The following is a 23,092-nucleotide window of genomic DNA, read 5'->3' as shown; positions in this document are numbered from 1 at the left end:
ACATAGAACAACATCCCGGGAAGGAAGGTGCTCATTTCCTTCAGAATGCAAACACAAGGAAGCCTCACTTGGTCCATGATTTTGGAGTTGTGCTTTGCCAGCACCATGGGCATCGAGTCAGGAAGGCTGGTGAATTTGATGGTGTCTGGGTGCTGACGATACTTCTTGTCACTCAGGATCTCACTTGCCCTCTTGTTCTTCTCAACGTCCAGTGATCCAATTGGGGACCAGCCAATGCCCCTCAGCCACTGCAGGTCAGACTTGTACACATTCTGGAAGGACAGGAAAGGACACAAAGCAACTTAGCAAATTCCTCACTCCAAGCAACCTCATCTCCTACCATGGGAAACTCGGCTTAATGGAACACGTTCCACTGGGTCAACCCACCAGCCTGTGCCACAAAAGTGACTCTGGATAAGCTCAGCTCCCAAAAATCTGTCTCTTGGCCCCTGCAACATCACAAGAGGCTGTCAAACAGTCCACAAATCTTCTCTCTCTACCTCCTTGGCATTGCCAGCAAAGGACCTACACACCATTTCTCAATCTGCATCTGGCAGAGAAATTGGAGGAGACATTTATATCATAATCTAAGGCTTTTCACACCATTCTCAGCTGCACAATTTCTTGCCTATGCGAACACTTGGTTCTCCAGAAAAAAAGGATTTAAATTCCCTCAACCTTCCCACACCACAAATACCTCCTCAAAAAGAATAGACAACCCAAGGCTGTGACACAGCCAGTAAAGAACAACTCACATCACTCTGCAGGTCATACACTGTCTTGGCATGGACAACATCGTTCTGGTCGGGCAGGCACGTCCAGCGGTGCAGAGGGTGCCGGTAATCGGCATCGCTGACCAGCTCCTGGCATTTCTTGGCCAACACAATTCCCAGCATGTCCACGGGGCTGCTGAAGTTGGTCTTGGACTTCTCAAAGGCTTTCTTGTACTCCCTGTCACTCTGGATCTTGGCCACGTGCATTGACCACATCATCTTGGGATCATCCTCGATGTTCCTGGCCCCAATGTGGTGGCCCAGCTGTTTGCGATACCCTTCCTTGTACTTGTACTATGGACAAAAAAAAGTTCACTGAGTGTTAGTTTAGGGGTTTCATATGAGCCTGGCAGCCCCTGTGTCAACAATTTCAGAAAATAGAGAAGGTGAAGCCACAGAGATTTTAAAGAAAGGATTCAGCCCCATTGTGTGCCACGAGGGCTGCTGTGCACTCACATCACTGGCGATGTCCCGGGAAGCTTTGGCAGACTTGATGGGAATGGCATCTGCCCGCATGTCGTAGCCCTTCTTCCTCTCCTCCTCCATTGCCTGCTTGTACAGTTTCTGGAACAGACACCAACAGGCCCTCAGACAACACTGCTGCCCAGGCACGGCAGCACCCAGGCATGGAACCTAAACCCCCAATAACCACCCACCTCGCTGAAGTTCACTTTGTTCTGCTGGGCCAGCAGGATCCCAGGGGTGTCCGGCATGATGTGAATGCTGGTTTTGTCCTTCTCCCAGGCTGAGATGTACGAGCGCTGGGAAAGGAGGACAAGAGGAAACAACAACACACAGGTTTAGGGAAACAAACTCAACAAGAAAATCAGGTCCACGAACCAAAGCAAGGGGCCTCTACTTTGCACTGACCCAGGAACTCCTGCCCTTTCACCAGACCCTTCTAATACTTCACTCTTTTCTTTTCCACGCTGTACCTCTTTACTGCTTCAATCACACAAAGAAGCATTTTATCTCAAATAATGAACATAAATCCCTGAGGCAAGAGGATGCATTCCCCCTTGCACAACCTGGGCCTTGGAAGGACATAGAACAACATCCTGGGAAGGAAGGTGCTCATTTCCTTCAGAATGCAAACTCAAGGAAATCTCACTTGGTCCATGATTTTGGAGTTGTGCTTTGCCAGCACCATGGGCATCGAGTCAGGAAGGCTGGTGAATTTGATGGTGTCTGGGTGCTGACGATACTTCTTGTCACTCAGGATCTCACTCGCCCTCTTGTTCTTCTCAACGTCCAGTGATCCAATTGGGGACCAGCCAATGCCCCTCAGCCACTGCAGGTCAGACTTGTACACATTCTGGAAGGACAGGAAAGGACACAAAGCAACTTAGCAAATTCCTCACTCCAAGCAACCTCATCTCCTACCATAGTATGCTCTACCAAATGGAAGACGTTTCCCTGGGTCAACCAACGGGATACCAGGAATGGGACTCCCATGAACATCAGCTCCCCCACACATGGTTCCCCACTCTTGCAACAGCACAAGTACCTGCCAAAGAATTCACCACCCTCCCTCTCCATCTTCTCAGTATCACCATCAAATACCTTTTCCATGTGACATTCTATAGGTAGCAGAGGCATGGGAGTTCCGTTACATCACCCAAGACGCCCTGTACCATGTACCTGCACCCAGTGCTTGCCACTGCTACTCTTGGTCCTCCAAAGGCAAGTATTTTACCCTGTTGGCCTTCCCTTGCCTTACTGTTCTGAAGGTGTCAGCCACAACTCCCCCCAAAAAATGTTCATGGCAAGAAAGGATTCTTCTGTGGCCATGAAGCATGACCGCACACAAATATCATCACTGCCTGTCCATGTCAAGAATTGCCACAACACAAACTCAGTCCCTCAGAGTCAGCCAAGAATTATTATCCCCACAAGGACCCAATCCTTCCAGCAGAGGAACAGAACACAAGAGAGACGTGTGGTTGCAACACAGCCAGTAAAGAACAACTCACATCACTCTGAAGGTCATACACTGTCTTGGCATGGACAACATCGTTCTGGTCGGGCAGGCAAGTCCAGCGGTGCAGAGGGTGCCGGTAATCGGCATCACTGACCAGCTCCTGGCATTTCTTGGCCAACACAATTCCCAGCATGTCCACAGGGCTGCTGAAGTTCGTCTTGGACTTCTCAAAGGCTTTCTTGTACTCCCTGTCACTCTGGATCTTGGCCACGTGCATTGACCACATCATCTTGGGATCATCCTCGATGTTCCTGGCCCCAATGTGGTGGCCCAGCTGTTTGCGATACCCTTCCTTGTACTTGTACTATGGACAAAAAAATGTTCACTGAGTGTTGGTTTTGGGCTTTTTATGTGGCCAAGACCCCTGCAGCACCACCTCCAGAAAACACAGAGCTGAAGCCACAAAGATTTTAAAGTGAGAAAAGACTCAGCCAATTGTGTGCCACGAGGGCTGCTGTGCACTCACATCACTGGCGATGTCCCGGGAAGCTTTGGCAGACTTGATGGGAATGGCATCTGCCCGCATGTCGTAGCCCTTCTTCTTCTCCTCCTCCATCGCCTGCTTGTACAGTTTCTGGAACAGACACCAACAGGCCCTCAGACAACGCTGCTGCCCAGGCACGGCAGCACCCAGGCATGGAACCTGAACCCCCAATAACCACCCACCTCGCTGAAGTTCACTTTGTTCTGCTGGGCCAGCAGGATCCCAGGGGTGTCCGGCATGATGTGAATGCTGGTTTTGTCCTTCTCCCAGGCTGAGATGTACGAGCGCTGGGAAAGGAGGACAAGAGGAAACAACAACACACAGGTTTAGGGAAACAAACTCAACAAGAAAATCAGGTCCACGAACCAAAGCAAGGGGCCTCTACTTTGCGCTGACCCAGGAACACTTTTGCTTTCCCCAAACCTTTCTAATACTTCAACCTTTTCTTTTCTATGATGGATCTCATCATAGCTCCAAAAGATTGTTTTATCTCAAACAAGGAACATAAATCCCTGAGGCAAGAGGATGCAATATTCCCCCTGAAGAACCCAGACCATGGAACTTCATAGAATAACATCCTGAGAAAGGAAGGTGCTCATTTCCTTCAGAATGCAAACTCAAGGAAATCTCACTTGGTCCATGATTTTGGAGTTGTGCTTTGCCAGCACCATGGGCATCGAGTCAGGAAGGCTGGTGAATTTGATGGTGTCTGGGTGCTGACGATACTTCTTGTCACTCAGGATCTCACTTGCCCTCTTGTTCTTCTCAACGTCCAGTGATCCAATTGGGGACCAGCCAATGCCCCTCAGCCACTGCAGGTCAGACTTGTACACATTCTGGAAGGACAGGAAATAACACAAACAGCTCAGCAACCTCCTCACTCCAAGCAACCTCATCTCCTACCACAGGAAGCTCCACTTAATGGAGCACTTTCCACTGGGTCAACCCACCAGCCACCCATTCAGTGGTTGCATGCATCTTCTAGGGCTCTCCATACCATTTTCATCTACTCCCATGACCAACCAATCCGTGGTTCTCCCGAAAATGAGGATTTCAATCTGTTGCCTTTCCCCTGACACACAGACCACTGCTCCAGCCATAAAAAGAACCCAGGACAGACAGCTCAAGGCTGTGACACAGCCAGTAAAGAACAACTCACATCACTCTGCAGGTCATACACTGTCTTGGCATGGACAACATCGTTCTGGTCCGGCAGGCACGTCCAGCGGTGCAGAGGGTGCCGGTAATCAGCATCACTGACCAGCTCCTGGCATTTCTTGGCCAACACAATTCCCAGCATGTCCACAGGGCTGCTGAAGTTGGTCTTGGACTTCTCAAAGGCTTTCTTGTACTCTCTGTCACTCTGGATCTTGGCCACGTGCATCGACCACATCATCTTGGGGTCGTCCTCGATGTTCCTGGCCCCAATGTGGTGGCCCAGCTGTTTGCGATACCCTTCCTTGTACTTGTACTGCAGGAAAAAACAGTATGCAGTGTGTATTATTTTAGTTTTTTTCACATTCTTAGCAACCCATGTGGCATCACCTCCAGCCAATTTATCAGCAGAAACCACAGAGAGTTTAGTCTGTGAAAGTGTTCAGCTGATGACCTACAGTGTACAGCTAGAAAAGAATCCACACAATATCGTTCTGATTAAACTCACATTTTCCAAGACTCTCCCTGGCCTATATATTTAGAGCTACTGGTCAGTAACTGAGAGGAAGAAAAGTCTCTAAAACATAAAAGGTATACCAAAGACGTGAAGTTCAATACCCCACTTATAAAGAATCATTTACTGATCTTCATGCACAATGGCCAAATCAACTCTTACTGAAACTACTGAGGGAATAAAATGTAACTACATAGAGACTTCTGGGAAGATTAAATAAAGACAGCAAACACATACAGCAATGCAATTTTGTATTAACACCTATGAATACAAAAAATTGGGCTTTTTTATACAGCTTTAATTTTTAAATGACAGCTTGGTTTGGGTTTTCTTTCCTCATGTACAGCTCAGCTGTGTAGCTGCAGAGTTAGGGCCATGCAGACAGGCAGAGCTGAGGGCAGCCCAATACCTCAGAACTCCAGGCTGTTGCATGAGGAGATGCACTCACAAGACCAGGAGGAACCCTGCTTTGAGCTATGGCCATCATCCAACTCCCACAGCTACTCCTCAACACGACCTAGACCTTCCCTTGCAACAGTACACATCCATAACTTGCAGGGACAGCTACAGGTGGACCGTGCGAACAAAAGTTTTGATGGACAACTAAATGGCAGAGAAAGGTAATGGATTTGTTGCCTCCATTTGGTTCAGTTGCAAACCCTGGGTTCAACTGCCAGAACATGGCAGCCATGTGACAGCCACAAGGGCTGCTGTGCACTCACATCACTGGCGATGTCCCGGGAAGCTTTGGCAGACTTGATGGGAATGGCATCTGCCCGCATGTCGTAGCCCTTCTTCCTCTCCTCCTCCATCGCCTGCTTGTACAGTTTCTGGAACAGACACCAACAGGCCCTCAGACAACACTGCTGCCCAGGCACGGCAGCACCCAGGCATGGAACCTGAACCCCCAATAACCACCCACCTCGCTGAAGTTCACTTTGTTCTGCTGGGCCAGCAGGATCCCAGGGGTGTCCGGCATGATGTGAATGCTGGTTTTGTCCTTCTCCCAGGCTGAGATGTACGAGCGCTGGGAAAGGAGGACAAGAGGAAACAACAACACACAGGTTTAGGGAAACAAACTCAACAAGAAAATCAGGTCCACAAACCAAAGCAAGGGGCCTCTACTTTGCACCGACCCAGTAACACTTTTGCTTTCCCCAAACCTTTCTAATACTTCAGCCTTTTCCACACCGTACCCCATTACTGCTCCAAACACAAAAAAAGAGTTCTATCTCAAACAAGGAACATAAATCCCTGAGGCAAGAGGATGCATTCCCCTTGAAGACCCCAGGCCATGGAAGGACATAGAACAACACCCTGAGAAAGGAAGGTGCTCCTTTCCTTCAGAATGCAAACTCAAGGAAATCTCACTTGGTCCATGATTTTGGAGTTGTGCTTTGCCAGCACCATGGGCATCGAGTCAGGAAGGCTGGTGAATTTGATGGTGTCTGGGTGCTGACGATACTTCTTGTCACTCAGGATCTCACTCGCCCTCTTGTTCTTCTCAACGTCCAGTGATCCAATTGGGGACCAGCCAATGCCCCTCAGCCACTGCAGGTCAGACTTGTACACATTCTGGAAAGACAGGAAAGGACACAAAGCAACTTAGCAAATTCCTCACTCCAAGGAACCTCATGTCCTACCAATGGATGTTCTCCTGAGTGGAGCACGTTTCCCTGGGTCAACCCACCATCTACCCATTCAGTGTTTGGACCCATTCCCTGAGGCTCTCCACTGCCCTCAGTGTTTGTCTTTCCCAAGTGCTGGTTTTCCATAAGGAAAAACTTGACTCCATTGCCCTTTCCCTGCCACACAGACCCTCCTTCAAAACTAGGACAGGACAGACAGCCCAAGGCTGTGATGCAGCACATAAAGAACAACTCACATCACTCTGCAGGTCATACACTGTCTTGGCATGGACAACATCGTTCTGGTCCGGCAGGCACGTCCAGCGGTGCAGAGGGTGCCGGTAATCGGCATCACTGACCAGCTCCTGGCATTTCTTGGCCAACACCACTCCCAGCATGTCCACGGGGCTGCTGAACCTTGTCTTGGACTTCTCAAAGTCCTTCTTGTACTCCCTGTCACTCTGGATCTTGGCCACGTGCATCGACCACATCATCTTGGGATCATCCTCGATGTTCCTGGCCCCAATGTGGTGGCCCAGCTGTTTTCTGTATGCGGTTTTGTACTTGTACTAATTGAACACGGAAACAAAAATTAACACTTCTTTCCAAGCTGCCATTTCAGTTTCTCTGTTGTTAATACAGTCGTTAATAGTTTTGAATCTAACATAATTTGCTTGTGGTTTTTCCCCAAACTTTAAGCATTTGTTATTATACCCAGGAGATATAATGGAATTTCTCATATCTATGTAGTACCATCTTTATATTATTGTATGCCATTTAATTAGTTCCACACCTTGAAGAATTACACAACCTTTGATATGGGCAGCAACACAGTTAAAATTTTACATGTCTCCTCCTGTTAAATATAAACTATTTTTCTCTAAGCTTATGTGCCCCCTCTGTGCCCCACTCTGATTCTCTCTCTGCAAGACCCACCTCGCTGGCTATGTCTCGGGAAGCCTTGGCTGCCTGGAGGGGGATGGCATCAGGAGGGAGGTCGTAGCCTTTCCTCTTCAGCTCTTCATATCCTACCTTGTAACGTTTCTATTAGAGAAGGATTCAAAGGAATTAATGCAGATAATACTCTCTAAAGAGTTTTTCAAAGCTACAACTTTCTACCTCTGGCTATTTAAAAGAAAGCATGGGTTTCCAAACACAGTTTACTTAATTAAAATAAACGCTATACCTTACTATTGATGACAGGTATTTTGTACCCTTAGCTTTAAAATATTTTAAAATTACAATTTAAATGTTTTCTGATTATTTCATTGAAGATCAAAATTTTCTTTTAGCAAATACATTCATCTGAATTATTCCCAGAGCTTTCTGTAGAGGTGCGTAATACAACCCTGTGATTCTCTATACCCAGTTTCAAATGCAAACTTACATCACTTGTGTTAATCAAGTTTGATTTAGCCAACAAAATTTCAGGAGTATCAGGCATGATGTGAACCTTAGTCTTGTCCTTGTTCCAAGCTTCCCTGTAGAGTATCTGAAAGAGACACAAACAAAAACCTGGTCTGATCCAAGATTCACCTGCACAGCAGTAATTTCAGTTCACCTTTTCTCTAAATTAGCAAAGAAAAGATATACTAAGCAAGAATTAGGGATGTAAACAAAATAAGATACTAAAATCAAATAATACAATGATTTCTTACTGAAATACAAACTTTTTTTTTTCTTTACATCCATGTAATGCCATGGAAACAGCATTAAAACAATATATTTACATACTGCTTGCTGAAAGTCTTATTTGCAGTTAAACTGAGTAAATTATCAGTGCTCAAGATCTTCATCTTCTGAACAAGGCACAAAGAGCAGTGAGGCCCTGGCTATAAACACCTGCTAACTGGATATTTTAAGTGTATGTTCTGAACCAGAGATCCATTTAAAAATGTGTATTAACATATTCATTTACTGAATCCCACGTTCTGTCTCTAGAGGCAACTTACATCACTCCTATTTTTGGCATTAGATTTTGCCAAAACAACATCCATGGCATCTGGGATACTTGTAAACTTAATTGTGTCTGGGTGCTGCCTGTACTTCTTGTCACTCAGTATTTCAGAAGCTTTCTTGTTCTTTTCAGCTTCCAGAGATCCCAAAGGACTCCATCCAATGCCTCTGAGCCACTGTAGATCTGACTTATACAGGTTCTGTTAAGGGTGAAAATCAAAACCATAGCAGATTATTTCACTGTTCATTGATTAAACCCTATGAAAAGTCTAACTGGCAGTTTAGCTCCAATCTATCTACACTGATATCCAAAGCGAGTCATCAAAGATACTTTCCAATCAGCAGTAACTACTGTACATGGAAATAAGTGAATTAAACCCCAAGGGATCTTACATCACTCTGCAGCTCGTTGACCCTCTTTGCCTCGGTGACATCGACCTGGTCTGGCAGACAAGTCCAGCGGTGCGGTATGTGTTTGTAGTCCACATCACTGACCAGCTCCTGACACTTCTTGGCTAGAAGGAAACCCAGCATATCCACAGGCATATTGAACTTGGTCTTCCACTTTTCAAAGTCTTTCTTGTACTCCCTCTCACTCTGCATTTTAGCTACTTGCATGGACCACAACATCTTGGGGTCATCCTGCAGGCTGCGGAACCCGATGTGATGTCCCTGCTGCTTGCGGTATCCTTCTTTGTACTTGAACTGCAATGGCAAAGGTGGCACCACTCAAACCACAGTGACAAACAAACACCAATGTATTCCCTCATCTTAATGCTCCTCATGAAATTACCCTTGGAAGTGTCCAAGCCCAGGTTGGGTGGGGCTTGGAGCAACCTGGGATATAGTGGAGGGTGGCCCTGCCCACAGAAAGGGGGAACTGAATAATCCTTAATGTCCCTTCCAACCCAAACCATTTTGTGATTCTATGATTCTAAAAATAAGCAACTTGTTATGGGCTCTCATGTAAAGTTTTAACAGCCCTTTGACTAATGTGCATCACTTGGTGTCACTGAACGCTCTCCCTGGGAAAGGAAGAGCCCTTGGAAAGGGAGAGAGTGTGGCAATAGGAATAGTCTCCAGTGGCATCTGACTCTGAACTCCCTAATTCTGACACACTGAAATATTTTGATGAATAGCATCATCAACAATAAAAAGTTGTGAAATATAAAAATACTTAAGCACAGGAAACATTTCCCAATGATGAATAAAATATATTCTTTATTATATATAGAATTAATAAACTCCCTATGCGTAAACATAAAACAAATGCAGGAGTTATATTTGTACCAAGTTATGGTAACAGCAGTCCACGTGTCACATCTGTTTCAGAATTGTAATGAGGATTTCACTGGACAGGCACTGGGCTCAGCTAACTGGACCAAATTTGCTGCTGCTCTGAAAATAAAGCAGCCCAAAGAGCAGAAAACTCCTCCTTTTCTATGACCAGCCATGAATGGACCAAGCTTTGGACTTGTTAAGATGCCATTAACCCTTGTTAAACTGTACAAAAACAGCTCAGGAAGGAGTTCTGTCAGTAATGTTGGTTTTGACTCCAAGCCACACTTTAGCAGAGAAGTGTATGTCAATTTACTGTGACTCTGTAGGTTATAATCACCAGGTCAGTGCATGTCACACTGAGTTAAAATGCTGCTTACATCACTTGCAATGTCCCTCGAAGCTTTGGCAGCTTTCACTGACATGGCTTCAGGTGTGAGGTCATAGCCTTTCTTTATCATTTCCTCCCAGCCAAGCTTGTAGAGTTTCTAAAATTGAAAACAATATTAATTAAAACCAGTAATATGTATGTCACCTGCTATTTAGATACACTAATGATACAAATTCTGGTCACCTCACAGGCTTCAGTTATGAGAGCACGGCTGCTAGAATGGGAACTGAGAAATAGAAACTGATAAACAAGGAATACTGGTCTTGCAAGGCTTAGGAGAGGGACTAAATAGTTTTTCACCATTCAGCAGCTTCCTACTATAGCTTATCTTGATATGAAACCCACCTGGAGAATTTGAAACACATACTTCTGAGATAAGTGAACTTTTTGATTGGCTTAACAAAATCTTAATAAGGTTTTCATGAAGCCATTTAACAGTCAAGTCAGTTTGTGTACAGTTGATTTTAAGTACAGGCATTCTTAAGTCAAAGATTTGCCTCTAAGCAATGATGCAAAGCAAAACCTGAGTGTTTTCTACTGGCACAATTGTCACTTTCTCCTATCTGAAAGCTGAGAGAAAAGCTGGAATCACTGCATCTACTTCTTCCTATGGGTTAGGTTAAAAATATGCACAATTAACTTGTAACTTTATAGCAAGCAATTTTTAACATGACTGAATATTATGCAAAGCATAGAGTATGGACTATGTACTTCCAGACTTCAAAAGCAGGACTTATATTTTTCACACATTATAATGCAATTTAGTCTGTTAGTTTGCTAGCCTGAAGCTGGTATTTATTTAACTCTGAAAATATTACTCACATAAAATTCTTGCCTGTGTTCTTAAATCTCCAGTAGATATTAATTTAAAATGTTGATAAGATGTATCAAAATACTCTACCTGGCTGTAGTTTGTCTTGTTCTGTTTGGCCTGTAGAATATCTGGTGTGTCTGGCATCACATGGACCTGAGTTTTATCCTTCTCCCAGGCTTCAGTATAAGCATGCTATGGACAGAAAGTTACATCAGATGTGTTAATATAAATGACAAATGGGTTTTCACCTTTCTTTTCGGATATGGATGAGTAAAAAGGTGAAGGTGCTGACTCAGATTTATTTTACGAATTAATGATCTTATCCAAAATCAGCTGAATTATTGTCCAGCCTTGCTTCTAATGAAACCAAACTATCAAGATTTTCAGGACCAGTCATTTCTATGTAAGAATGGGATGAATAGAGGTTGGAGAAAAATGAGAAGAGATATCTTTAAGCAATGTTGTTTCATTGAGAAAAAGAGATGAAAAAAGAGGAGCCTGTGACAGTTGTTTTTCCCAGGGGAACACTGCCACATAAATGTGTGACAGAAATTTACAGAGTGGTTATTGGAATGGATGAGATGTGAATGCCTGCCTGGCTTTTCCCCTAAATACTCACTTTGTTCATGATATTTGCATTCTGCTTGGCAAGAACCAGGTCCATGGCATCGTTCTGTTTGGTGAAGCGGAACATGCTGGGGTGCTGGCGGTACTTCCGATCGCTCGCAATCTCCGTGGCTTTCTTTGATTTCTCCACATCCAGAGAACCAATGGGACTCCAACCAATCCCCCTGAACCACTCCTTGTAGTCCTGCTTGTACTCATTCTGCCAAACAGGACACAAAAGCAAAGCTGACAATTACAAACAGCTCATACAGAATAAACCAGTTCTTTCCAAAACACGGCTGTGATGGAAAAACAAAAGTCACAAAAAGAAGACAGTTCATAAAAAATAATCCTGTCCTTTCCAAACTGCAGCCATGATGTGAAAATAAAAGCCACAAGAAGAAAACTTACATCACTTTGGATCTGATTCATGTTTCTGTACAGCTCCAGACTCATTGCATCTGGCAGGAGCATGTACTGGTGGATCAGGCGTTTGTAGTTGGTGTTGGTGACACGGTCCTGGGCCTCCTTGGCTGCCACCACGCTGAGGGCATCAGAAGGTGTCTGGTAATGAGTCTTGCTCTCCTCATAGGCCTTCTTGTACTCCCTGTCCGACTGCATCTTGGCCACTTGCATGCAATGGACAAGTTTGGGATCATCCTGGAGGCTGCGGAAGCCGACGAGTTTCCCTTTGTCTTTTTCATACCCTAATTTGTATTTATACTGGAAGAGAACAGAAACAGAGACTTTGATTCATTTAGATTTGAAATTAAGGAAAAAATTCTTCCTTATGAGGGTGCTGAGGCCCTGGCACAGGGTGCCCAGAGAAGCTGTGGCTGCCCCTGCATCCCTGGAAGGCCACTTGGAGCACCCTGGAATAGTGGAAGCTGTCCCTGGCCATTTTTTCTCCCAAGAACTTACATCACTGGCAATATCCCTCGAAGCTTTGGCAGCTTTGACAGGAATAGCATCAGCCCTGAGATCATATCCTTTCTTCCTGGTTTCTTCAAATGAAGATCTGTACATTTTCTGCAAAAGGAAAAAGAAACATCTTTTAAAAAAGCAAAAATTTAGTTTTGCTTTCCACATGCACAAATATTGTTGAAAAATTACACCTATGAGGATGTCATCTTAAAAAATAAAAAGAGATTAAAATGCCTATTTCTGCCCATATTGCAGATGTGCATAATTACAAGCAAAACTGTATTTAGCATATGCAGATTTAACAAGTGTTTAGCAAAACCAGTCCATAATGTCATCTTTTACAAAAAAAACATGTGCTACCTACATTTTGAACACTGTACAGAACCTTGTGCATGGAGAAATAAAATAATCAAAAATAAAATAATAAATATAGTAACAAACATGAACAGTACTCCAAGTCTACTGTATTTTGTTAGCAACTGTTATATTTTAATGGTCTGCATGAACACTTCACATGACTATAAACATGGCTTTTTCTTGGCAATTCTGGGAATCTAATTTTGGGAAAGGAAGTAGGGAAAGGGAAAATGAATAGGTTTTGTAAAATTACTACAGGTTAGCAAGGTGAGATTTTTGCGTGCTCTCATCTCACTTATTCCTAATCAAAATATAAGAGCAAGGTCATGGCCCTACAAACAATACTCACTTCACTTAAATTGAATGCATTTGCTTTTGCCAAAACAATCTGTGGAATATCTGGAGTGATGTGAATTTTCTTTTTGTCTTCTTCCCAGGCTTGTTTGTACTTGTGCTAGAAGGATAAAAATAAATTAGAGACCTCAACATCTGTTGTTATTATTAAATAAAACAATTTAAAATACTATTTTCCACTTGAAATCCAAACTGCCTTGACAATGATGTGTTACTACCACCAGAGCAACATTTATCTTTTTATTTTAGCACTTAAAACACATTCATTAGCCACAAAATAAAATCATGTTTTCTAAAGCTCTGCATACAGTAGGGTTGACTATTAAATCAGATGTAAATTGTTGCCCACTTCTGAAATGAATTCTGATGAGCCCTTTCTTACCTCATCCATGATTTTGGCATTATTTAAAGCCAAGACCATGTTCATGGAATCCATAGGAACAGAGTATTTCAATTTGTCTGGATGCTGGCGATATTTCTTCTCACTCACAATTTCCATGGCTTTTTTGTTCTTCTCAGCTTCCAGGGAGCCCAGTGGGAGCCACCCAACACCCTTCATAGTTTCATCATACTCTGCTTTGTATTGATTCTGCAGGCAGAAAGTAGATAAAAAACAATATGAAGCATAAAATAGTTCATAAATTTGGAAGTACAAGATAAAATGTATTAAAGAAAATGAAGCTTTTCCTGTTTTGGTCTGCACATAACTACTGCTCCTGAAGAGCTTAATGGAGTAAATATTCATAAATTTGCTTGCTTCTAAGCTCAAATTTATTAATGAAACATTTCAGAGTCTAGGAAAAATAAAACTGCTGTAATTGTTGAAAAACTTGTATAATTTACTACATTTTCGTAGACACCTGACCTAATTCCACTAACAAAATAATACTATTTATCTTACAGTGTTTTTTCATAAACTAAGCACCTTTGTATTCACAATGCAGAGGCTGAAGAACCTCTTACTTACATCACTTTGTAACTGCATCATGTTTTTGGCCAACTCAATGCTCATAGCATCTGGCAGGACGTTGTAGGTGTGGATTAAGTTCTTGTAGTTTGCATTGGTAGCCACTTCCTGAGCTTTCTTGGCTGCCACCACGCTGACCATGTCAACTGGAGTGTGGAAGTTAGTCTTGGCCTTCTCATAACCCTTTTTGTACTCCCTGTCAGATTGCATCTTGGCCACCTGCATGAAGTGCACCAGCTTGGGGTCGTCCTCCAGGCTGCGGAAGCCGATGTGCTTCCCTTTGGCCTTCTCGTAGGCCAGTTTGTATTTATACTGAGAGAGGAAAGAGAAAGAACAGCAAAAACCTCAGTTAAAAAATGCAGCATTATGCTCTGTTTTATCACTGAAAAGACAGATCACAAGACCTCAGGTTTAGTAATTTAATTTGAATAAAAGTCATGGAATGGTATCACACAACCAGACTCACATCACTGGCGATGTCCCTGGAGCTCTTGGCTGCTTTTATTGGAATTGCATCTGGCTGCAAGTCATAACCCTTCTTCTTATCCTCCTCCCATCCAGCTTTGTAAAGTTTCTAAGAACAGATGTAAAAGAGAACAGTCATGAAGGCAGAAGTCTGAAGTTAAACATTTTCAAACAAGGCCTTAAAATGACAGCCAGGCACTGGAGGCCCACGGTGAGCACAGCTACTCACATCACTCATGGTCATCTGGTTCACTTTGCACTGCAGGATTTCTGGGGTGTCTGGCATCACATGAATGCTGGTCTTCTCTTTGTTCCACTTATCTGTGTACAGCCTCTGCAATGACAAAGGAATTGTTAGCATTGAAAAGGCACTGAACTCATACAATAAGAGTTTGCTTTTGTTCTGCTCATTGGCAATAAACAGTATTTCCTAGAAATATTATTAGCACCAGAATTAACCTCCACAGAGCTGCTGAGGAGCAGCATTATCTTCCTCCTTTCTTTAGTATTGTAAGAAATTTGCAAAGTATGTTTTGATAATTAACAAATACTGAAACTGGAAGTTTCTTCTTCCCTGCATTAACGGGAAGCAGAATTTATCTTCACAGACATTCTTTCCATGGAAAACAAGGAATAAGGATCAGTGGTGTCTTGGATAACTAGAGACAAGCGTAAAGAACTCCACTTTCCAGGAAACTTGTACAAAACTAACAGAATTACAGGTTTTCTGCACTTCACTTATTGTGAATATGTCCTAAAGAAAAAGCTTTGTCAAAGCACTATAAATCTGGAAAAGAAATCTTTAATCTTTAGAAACAGAAAATGAAACTGCCTTAATTATGAGCAGTCAGAGGCTTATCATGACCTCAGTGCCCAGTCTTAACCAAGGAACTACCACACCCACTGGAAATTTTAATAAGCACCATGCCCCACAACTTTGTAAGACAAAGACCCAAACTTTGGGTCAATCCAACAACTTCCCACCTTGTTCATGGTCTTGGCATTTTGCTTTGCCAGCACTTGTTCCATGGCATCCATGGGGATGGAGAACTTGAGCTGGTCGGGATGCTGGCGGTATTTCTTCTCACTGAGAATCTCCGTGGCTTTCTTGGCCTTTTCTACATCCAGTGACTGAATTGGGACCCAGCCAACTCCTCTCAGCCAGTTATTGAAGTCAGATTTGTACAGATTCTTAAAAAAAAAAACAAGAAAAACACAGTGAGGCAAGAAAAATTAGTGTCTACACACATAAAACAGGTAAAGCCTTAAAACTTCCCCTGGACATTCATTTTTGAGAGGCAATTTAGATTTAATTAAAATTTAAGTATGATAGAGTCAGTATTTAAATAAAATCACAGTCACTAAAATCTTTCTACAAAAATACGTCACTTAGTAAAAAAGGCCCATTTTCTGGGAATATGCCAAATATGGAGAAATATAAATAAAGTTACTTGCTAGGTAAGTTTCCTAGAACTTAATAGCTGCACTTAATTCAGATAATGTTTGGAAAATAAATGGCTCCAGACCAGTCACTTACATCCCAACCTAGTGTTAATCCAACATAATATATATTGGATTATATAAATTAATTTTTTAGCCTTAAAACATTAATGATGTCACGAAGTCATGACGAGAATTAAAAATGGAGCTGATTATTGATGACATACATCACTCTGAAGCTGCATCACATTTTTGGAGAGCTCCAGGTTCACAGCATCAGGCAGGAGGGTGTAATTGTGAATTGGCTGCTTATAGCCAGTGTTTGTCACCACTTCCTGGGCCTTCTTGGCAGCTGTCACACTGAACATATCCAGAGGAGCGTGATATTTGGTCTTGGTGATTTCATAATCCTTCTTGTATTCCCGATCCGACTGGATTTTGGCCACGTTCATGTAGTGAACAAGTTTGGGATCATCCTGCAGGCTCCGGTACCCGACCTGTTTGCCTTTGTCTTTCTCGTAGGATTCCTTGTACTTGTACTAGAGACAAAGGAAAAACAGCTTTACCCACATGGGAAAAGACACTCTGGATGTTTAGAACACTGAGTTTCAAAGTATTAATGCTGCAGTTCATTCTAGAATCTCATAATTGGTTTTTACAACAGCACAGGATTATTTAGGTCAAAAATGAAGAGGATTATTGGATTTTTCAGCTTGTCTTGACACCCAGTACATATCTCAACCCACACCTGCAGCTACAAGCCCTCCCTCACCATTGTCATTGACGTAGGTGTTCAACTCCCAGGGACATTCAGCTTTTAATTAAGACTATGACAATAATAAATTACTGAACAACCTCACCAAACAATCCAATATCCCAAAATTCAATTGGGGATGTTTGAGAGGAATGAAGAGTTGCTTGTAACCTTTTGCTAAAGCAGGGATACAGGTCTCCAGCACAGGTAAATAATAATAAGTGAGGAAATGAGGAGGGGTATGTGTTCCACTGGATGTAAATCCTACTTACATCACTTGCAATATTCCGAGACGCTTTAGCAGCAATAATTGGAATGGCATCTGGTTTCAGATCATAGCCTTTGGCAAGGGTTTTCTTCCAGTCTGCTTTGTAGTTAGCCTTGGAGGGAAAAAAGGGAAGAGTTTGCAGGGTCAGGAATAGCAATTCTAATAAAGAGTTTAAGCCCATGTTCTTATTATAGGAGGTTTTATTACAGGAATTAAAATACCCAGTTTTGTCCATGTAATCTCAAGGAAAAAATATTAATCTGTACACAAACTACAGTGCTATTACAATAAATAAATCTGCTACAAAGATAACCATGAATTCCACAAGCATTTTTACACTTTTTTTTAGAACAACTCTATCAGTGGCAGTTTTGGCCTTTCTTATGCAAAACTCTTTTTCATTTGACTGAACCTTCAGAAATTTCTTCCTGTTAGCTTCAAACTCAGCCTTTATGCTCCAAAGGAACTGGAAAAAACAGCCTGGCTGGTTTTGTTTGTTTTTTTTTTAATCAGTCTGGCCAGACTATTAAAATTCCAAGGCTATTAAAGGAGATGTTGTTTTTTATCTCATTCCTGGAAAGCTGATAATGCCACCAAAAAATTTAACATCACAAAGGAAATAGAACTGATACCATCAGTGGAGAGCTTCACGGTGTTGAAATTCAAAATGTACTCACATCACTGATGTTGTAGGCATTAACTCTAGCCTGGATGAACTGGGGCACATCAGGAGGGAGGTGGTACTTGTGAATAATTTCTTCCCCTTTGGATTTATACAATATCTGCAAAGAAAAATAAAGCAAGATATTTAGCAGCCCAATTTATAGACTGTGAATCGAAAAACTATTTTAAAAAATCTGATTTCCAGGTGATGTTCTGCTGGAATAAAATTGTGAATGCACACAGCCACCTACGCTATTATTGCAGGAGTGCTCTTAAAGCTGGAGGAAGAAGTGAAGGTGGGCACAGGGCAGAAATTGGGAATGTCAGAGTGTTTCCAAATTTACTTACATCACTCAGCTGTTTGCTGTTGATCTCTGCCTGTTTCTGTACTGGAGAGTCAGTCACTGAAGTGAATTTGGTTTGATCAGGATGCTTTTTGTAGGTGTACTGGAAGAAGAATAAAAAATACTTGTAGAAAATGCATATAAAGTATTTTCCAAGTGTTGATAAAATAAATAAAATTATTAATAAATTAAGGACTTTTAAAGTATCAATTTAAAAAAATATTGATTGAAGCAGGTGAATGCCTGAGGTTCATTCTTCATTTTGGTACTACTGCTCACATTTTTGGGTTTACTTGTTATAAAAAGGATTGTGCTATATCTGCTTTGATCACTAGATGTCACAAAAGGCTCTAAAATAGAGATGAAGATTTTTTTTTTTTTTTAAGTCACATAAAGTCACAAACTCAGAATCATTGATGTAACCAGGGATCACCCAGTTAATTTTTCTCTGGTGGACAACTGCTGCCCTCTACTCACATCTTTACATTGCTCCAACTTCTTGATTGCTTCATACTCTTGAGTTATGGTCTGAGGGAAGTAGCACTTTGTCTTTTCCTCCTCATAATCTGCTTTGTAATTTTTCTAGGAACAAGAGCAACATTCAGTAAGGAACCACAACTGAGCTTTGTCTGAACTGCCAGAGTGATGGGGAAAACAGAACGATTGCCACACTTACATCACTTTTCATAGCTTCAACCTTCATGCAGTGGATTTGATGGGGGTCCTCAAAGCTGCCCAAGTAGTGCCCCAAAATATTCTTCTGATATGCATCTTTATATTTAACCTGCCAAAGCAACCATGAGTTGAGAGGCAAAAGGAATCAAGAGGGTCAGTACTGAAGGGTAAGCCCCAAGTGAAATACCTACATCACTAAAGTTCTTCAGAGCAGCATCAGTCTGGAACTTGGGTGTCTCACAGTAATTCATCTTGTTTCCTCTGGACTGTTCATAGGCTTCTTTGTATAATTTCTGCAAATCAAATGATACCAGATCATGCAGGAGATTTCACTGCAAGTCACCCCCACCATGTTAAAAATGACAAGAGTAAAACAGAGAAACGATTCCAAAGAAAAGCTTTCTCAAGGACTGAGAAACAGATGGCACTGTTTTCCTAATGGTTTTTAAAAATAACATTTTTAGGTTTGTAAGGGAAGACAGAAAGGTCTGGCTAATGGTTTTTGGACTTCTGACATTGAGAAATATTCAATCTCTTTTCATACAAATAAAAGAAGAATTGAGAAGATCATTACATTGAATAACCAGAATATAATATAAAAGTATTATATAAAAGCACCACACATATTATCATTATTAGCTGAAATTCCTTAAACAGTAAGGGAAGAACTGTCCTTTTATGATTCACTATCCACTAGGATCTAAATGAACTATCCACTAATTAGCCATCCATGTGCCAGTGCTGTTGCTGCACCCATCTGTGGAGAATTCATTTTTTACCTGAATTGTTCTGGCTGGTGCTATCTCATTACAAATATGGGTCTCCAAAACTAAAAATACTACAAGATCCAAAGGAGAAGCTTTGTGAAGAAAGGGTGAGTGTGGTTTCTGGTAGATGACTGAAAATGATGTAGCTGCACATTGATAATACTCACATCACTCAGAATATTTCCTGCAGCTTTTAATTGCTTCAGCAATGGGTTCTCTGTAGCAGGGAGCACATTATAATCTGCAATAGCTTTCTTCTTTTCATAGTCCGCTCTGTATTTGAACTTGAAAGAATAAAAGTAAAAAAAGAGGTTTTAAAAATCAGTATTGAAAGGAAAATTCTCACTAACCTGTGTGATTGCCCAGAGAAGCTGTGGCTGCCCCATCCCTGGCAGTGCCCAAGGCCAGGCTGGATGGGACTTGGAGCACCCTGGGACAGTGGAAGGTGTCCGTGCCCATGCCAGGGGTGGCACTGGGTGGTCTTTGAAGTCCCTTCCCACCCAAACCATCCTGTGATACGAATCTATTCTATGATATCATCTTCAACTTTCCATCAAAAACATCCCCATTACTTAACTTATGGTGGCCAAGGACCATGAAAGGTCTTGCCAAAAGAATTTCAGCACAAACTTGTGTGAGTTCAGAACTGTCCCTAGGCCGAACACTCAGCTCCCTCACCTTGCTGACGTTTTCTGAAGCTCGTTTGTTGGCTTCATATTCTGGAGTTTCAGTCTGCATGAAGTAGATTTGGTCTTTCATGTTTTCAAAGTCTTCCTGGTATTTCCTCTGTTAGGAACAGAGACAGACAGAAAACAACACGTTAATTACATTTAATTGTAAATTAAACTCCTACAACAGAGATTATTTAGGAAATAAGCAATGCCAGAAATGGAGCCTCAGTATTTCCCAAATGAACATAAACAGGGATAAAGCTGTTGAAGATTTTCTGCAGGATTCACTCACCATACTCAGATTTTCTGCGTTCATTTTTGCAACTGCCACGTCATAGCACGGAGTTTGACTCCACTTGCCTTTGATTTTGTTTTTATAGTCCTCATGGTAAATAACCTATAAGGAAACAAAACAATAAAATTGAATTTCCAAGCCACAGCTCCATTTTCACCTGACAGGTTCATTTTCCAAAGCTGTCTTTTTACAGCTGCTTCATATTTTACACCTGCCTTATAACTATTTTAGCAGGTATGGTAAAAAACACATTAAATATGATTTAGCCAAACCATTTCAATGTTATTTCTCTTAGTACTTTCCCTGACCTAAAAAGGATAAATAAATCATCTCTAACACATTCCTTTAGTTCTGTTTTCTCCCTGGTCACATAATATCAGGATATTGCCCATTAAGTCAGAATTTACTGGGATTGCTGCTGGAACTGGTTATAAGCAAACCCTTTTAATTACCTGGTATTTGTAATTTCCATTATTTATCCAAGCTCACAGAAATCAAGTATTAAAAGTTTAAAGAGTTTTTCTAACAACAAAACACCTGCCTGAGTTTTGACTCTGTTCCAGGGGCATTTTCAGCCACAAGTGCATTACTTTCCATAAAAAATAATACTTCTCCAATTATTTTGTAACATTGCTGAACAACATATATACCATAAATAATCTTTTTTAAAAAATCTATATTTTATAGTTCTGGAGATACCTACAAAGCTTAATATTCTATTAATTTCAAAGAATTATGGTACTGATCCTTTTTTTTTACATGTTATAAAATTTTCTTGATGACAATTCAGATTTTAAGATATGGAAATATAAGATTAAAGAAATTTTCTCTAAATTAATTATTTTACCTTGCAAACAAGTTCAGTGCAATTTTCTTAGTGGTTTCTCCACCACGAGTGAATACTGCAATTCTCTGATCTTAAAATGTAAATAATTTTCAATACACAATAAATTATTTTTTTTTTAAATAATAATAGTTCAATTCTGAATGGAGTTAAAGCACTCCTTCCAATATTACGCAACTTGGTCCCAATTTCTCCAGCAAAAATTGGTCTTCCTGTGTGTTTTTCCCTTTCCTTTTTGGCTCTCTCCCTGCAGGAGTGGAGTTTGGGCAGAGGTTCTACTCACATCACTCAGCTGCCGTGACACCTTCTTGGCTTGTTCCACATCAGGGGGGTCTGGCAGAGAGGTGAATTTTGCTTTCCTTTCATCGTGCCCCTTTTTGTAGACAATCTGAAAGGATGGAAGAAATAAACATTTATTTGAGGATCACAGCATTGAACTCTGCTACCACCACATTAATAAAAGAAGTTCTGCCCACAGCCCCCTGCAGCAGGAATTCTTTAATCTGTGTATTACCAGGGAACTTCTGAACCTCAGCAAAAATCACTGAAATCTTCACGTGAGAGCTGCAATGCCCTACTGAAGAGTTCTGTGTATCTAAAGACCAGCAAATCCCAGTCCCACCAATCCCTGGCTTTTCTTATCACAGTTTTTGGCACATTTGCAGACCCACAAGAGTGAACTGGACTTGGAGTCAACCCTGAGAGTTTCTGCATTTGGGGAGACACTCGAGGTCTTCTTGCTGATTTAAGAAATTAATTATTTCATTCATTGCTAACCCAGCATCCAATTGCCAATGGATTTATACTCCAATATGCTCTACTTTGTACTCCAGTATCAAGTACATATTTTTCCATGAAGTACCACTACTATCAGAGCTTACTTAATGCACTTTTATTTTCTGTTCCACTGTGAAGCTTTTTATCAAATCCAAGTCCATGGCACATCCCAGGTTCCACCATGACCCAGCAGCCTTTGGTACCCACATGCAAATCCCTGCTTTGATACTCACATCACTCAGAGTCTTCTGAGCCTCTGCCACCCTTCTGAGCTCTGGACTGTCATTGTAGGGATAAAACAATGTTTTGTCTGCATCCCAGTCTTCAGTATAGAGTTTCTACAAGAAAAATGGAGAATGCTCATTAGTAATTAATTTCTGGCTTTGAAAGCTCATTTTACTTCAGCTGCTTAGATCTGTGGTTGGCTTTTCTTACCTTGCTGAACATTGCTGTGTTTTTTATGGCGTTCACAAGCTCCGGAGCATCAGGGGGAAGCAGGTACTTGTCCTTATTCTCTTCCCAGTTCTGTTTATATAATACCTGGAAGGAAAGATCACCAAGTTGGTCACTCTATCATCAAAAAATATTTACTTCTGTGAATAAACTGCCAGCTTTAAAGTTTGGTTTTTTTATGAAATCAAAGTTTCAGAGCAGTGACATCTGAAGAGGGTAACTGGAAATATTTAACATTATATTTATATTTGCCTTACTAACTTCTCTGCTCTTCCTCCTGTGCTTCCAAACTGTTGAATAAAAGTTGCTTTAGCACCCTCAGCTCAAGACTTTGTTCTTATCAGTACCCTCAGGATCCACCAATGTTGGAAAGTCAGCAGTCACTCACCTTGCTCACTTGCTGTGACACTTTCTTTGCATGCTCTATATCCATGGCCTTTTCATCCACGTGGCAAATGGTTCTGGCAATTCCCCCAGCCATGCGGTATTTAACC

General features: G+C 41.7%; 1 protein-coding gene across 1 annotated transcript in view; it reads right to left on the bottom strand.

Annotated features, from left to right (window-relative positions):
- Positions 1 to 23,092, bottom strand: part of NEB (nebulin) — a 103,777-nt gene that overhangs the window by 73,952 nt on the left and 6,733 nt on the right. The window contains exons 6-48 of the mRNA XM_050976906.1: positions 22,987 to 23,091; positions 22,581 to 22,685; positions 22,379 to 22,483; positions 21,652 to 21,756; positions 20,522 to 20,626; positions 20,237 to 20,344; positions 19,726 to 19,842; positions 18,983 to 19,084; positions 18,793 to 18,900; positions 18,594 to 18,698; positions 18,121 to 18,219; positions 17,787 to 17,891; positions 17,114 to 17,221; positions 16,315 to 16,626; positions 15,632 to 15,838; positions 14,877 to 14,981; positions 14,649 to 14,756; positions 14,183 to 14,494; positions 13,598 to 13,804; positions 13,211 to 13,315; positions 12,502 to 12,609; positions 11,992 to 12,303; positions 11,594 to 11,800; positions 11,062 to 11,166; positions 10,150 to 10,257; positions 8,885 to 9,196; positions 8,488 to 8,691; positions 7,923 to 8,027; positions 7,472 to 7,579; positions 6,793 to 7,104; positions 6,279 to 6,482; positions 5,830 to 5,934; positions 5,630 to 5,737; positions 4,398 to 4,709; positions 3,871 to 4,074; positions 3,421 to 3,525; positions 3,221 to 3,328; positions 2,747 to 3,058; positions 1,885 to 2,088; positions 1,430 to 1,534; positions 1,230 to 1,337; positions 756 to 1,067; positions 69 to 272 (exon numbers count right to left, since the gene is read on the bottom strand). Of these exons, the coding sequence (XP_050832863.1) occupies positions 69 to 272; positions 756 to 1,067; positions 1,230 to 1,337; positions 1,430 to 1,534; positions 1,885 to 2,088; positions 2,747 to 3,058; positions 3,221 to 3,328; positions 3,421 to 3,525; positions 3,871 to 4,074; positions 4,398 to 4,709; positions 5,630 to 5,737; positions 5,830 to 5,934; positions 6,279 to 6,482; positions 6,793 to 7,104; positions 7,472 to 7,579; positions 7,923 to 8,027; positions 8,488 to 8,691; positions 8,885 to 9,196; positions 10,150 to 10,257; positions 11,062 to 11,166; positions 11,594 to 11,800; positions 11,992 to 12,303; positions 12,502 to 12,609; positions 13,211 to 13,315; positions 13,598 to 13,804; positions 14,183 to 14,494; positions 14,649 to 14,756; positions 14,877 to 14,981; positions 15,632 to 15,838; positions 16,315 to 16,626; positions 17,114 to 17,221; positions 17,787 to 17,891; positions 18,121 to 18,219; positions 18,594 to 18,698; positions 18,793 to 18,900; positions 18,983 to 19,084; positions 19,726 to 19,842; positions 20,237 to 20,344; positions 20,522 to 20,626; positions 21,652 to 21,756; positions 22,379 to 22,483; positions 22,581 to 22,685; positions 22,987 to 23,091 (7,005 nt within the window). The remainder of the gene's footprint in view (positions 1 to 68; positions 273 to 755; positions 1,068 to 1,229; positions 1,338 to 1,429; positions 1,535 to 1,884; positions 2,089 to 2,746; positions 3,059 to 3,220; positions 3,329 to 3,420; positions 3,526 to 3,870; positions 4,075 to 4,397; positions 4,710 to 5,629; positions 5,738 to 5,829; positions 5,935 to 6,278; positions 6,483 to 6,792; positions 7,105 to 7,471; positions 7,580 to 7,922; positions 8,028 to 8,487; positions 8,692 to 8,884; positions 9,197 to 10,149; positions 10,258 to 11,061; positions 11,167 to 11,593; positions 11,801 to 11,991; positions 12,304 to 12,501; positions 12,610 to 13,210; positions 13,316 to 13,597; positions 13,805 to 14,182; positions 14,495 to 14,648; positions 14,757 to 14,876; positions 14,982 to 15,631; positions 15,839 to 16,314; positions 16,627 to 17,113; positions 17,222 to 17,786; positions 17,892 to 18,120; positions 18,220 to 18,593; positions 18,699 to 18,792; positions 18,901 to 18,982; positions 19,085 to 19,725; positions 19,843 to 20,236; positions 20,345 to 20,521; positions 20,627 to 21,651; positions 21,757 to 22,378; positions 22,484 to 22,580; positions 22,686 to 22,986; position 23,092) is intronic.

Source organism: Serinus canaria, chromosome 7 (assembly GCF_022539315.1).
Source record: "Serinus canaria isolate serCan28SL12 chromosome 7, serCan2020, whole genome shotgun sequence".
Classification (NCBI taxonomy): Eukaryota; Metazoa; Chordata; class Aves; order Passeriformes; family Fringillidae; genus Serinus; species Serinus canaria.
Note: the sequence above shows the minus strand (reverse complement) of the source record. Positions and strands in the feature narration are given on the sequence as shown.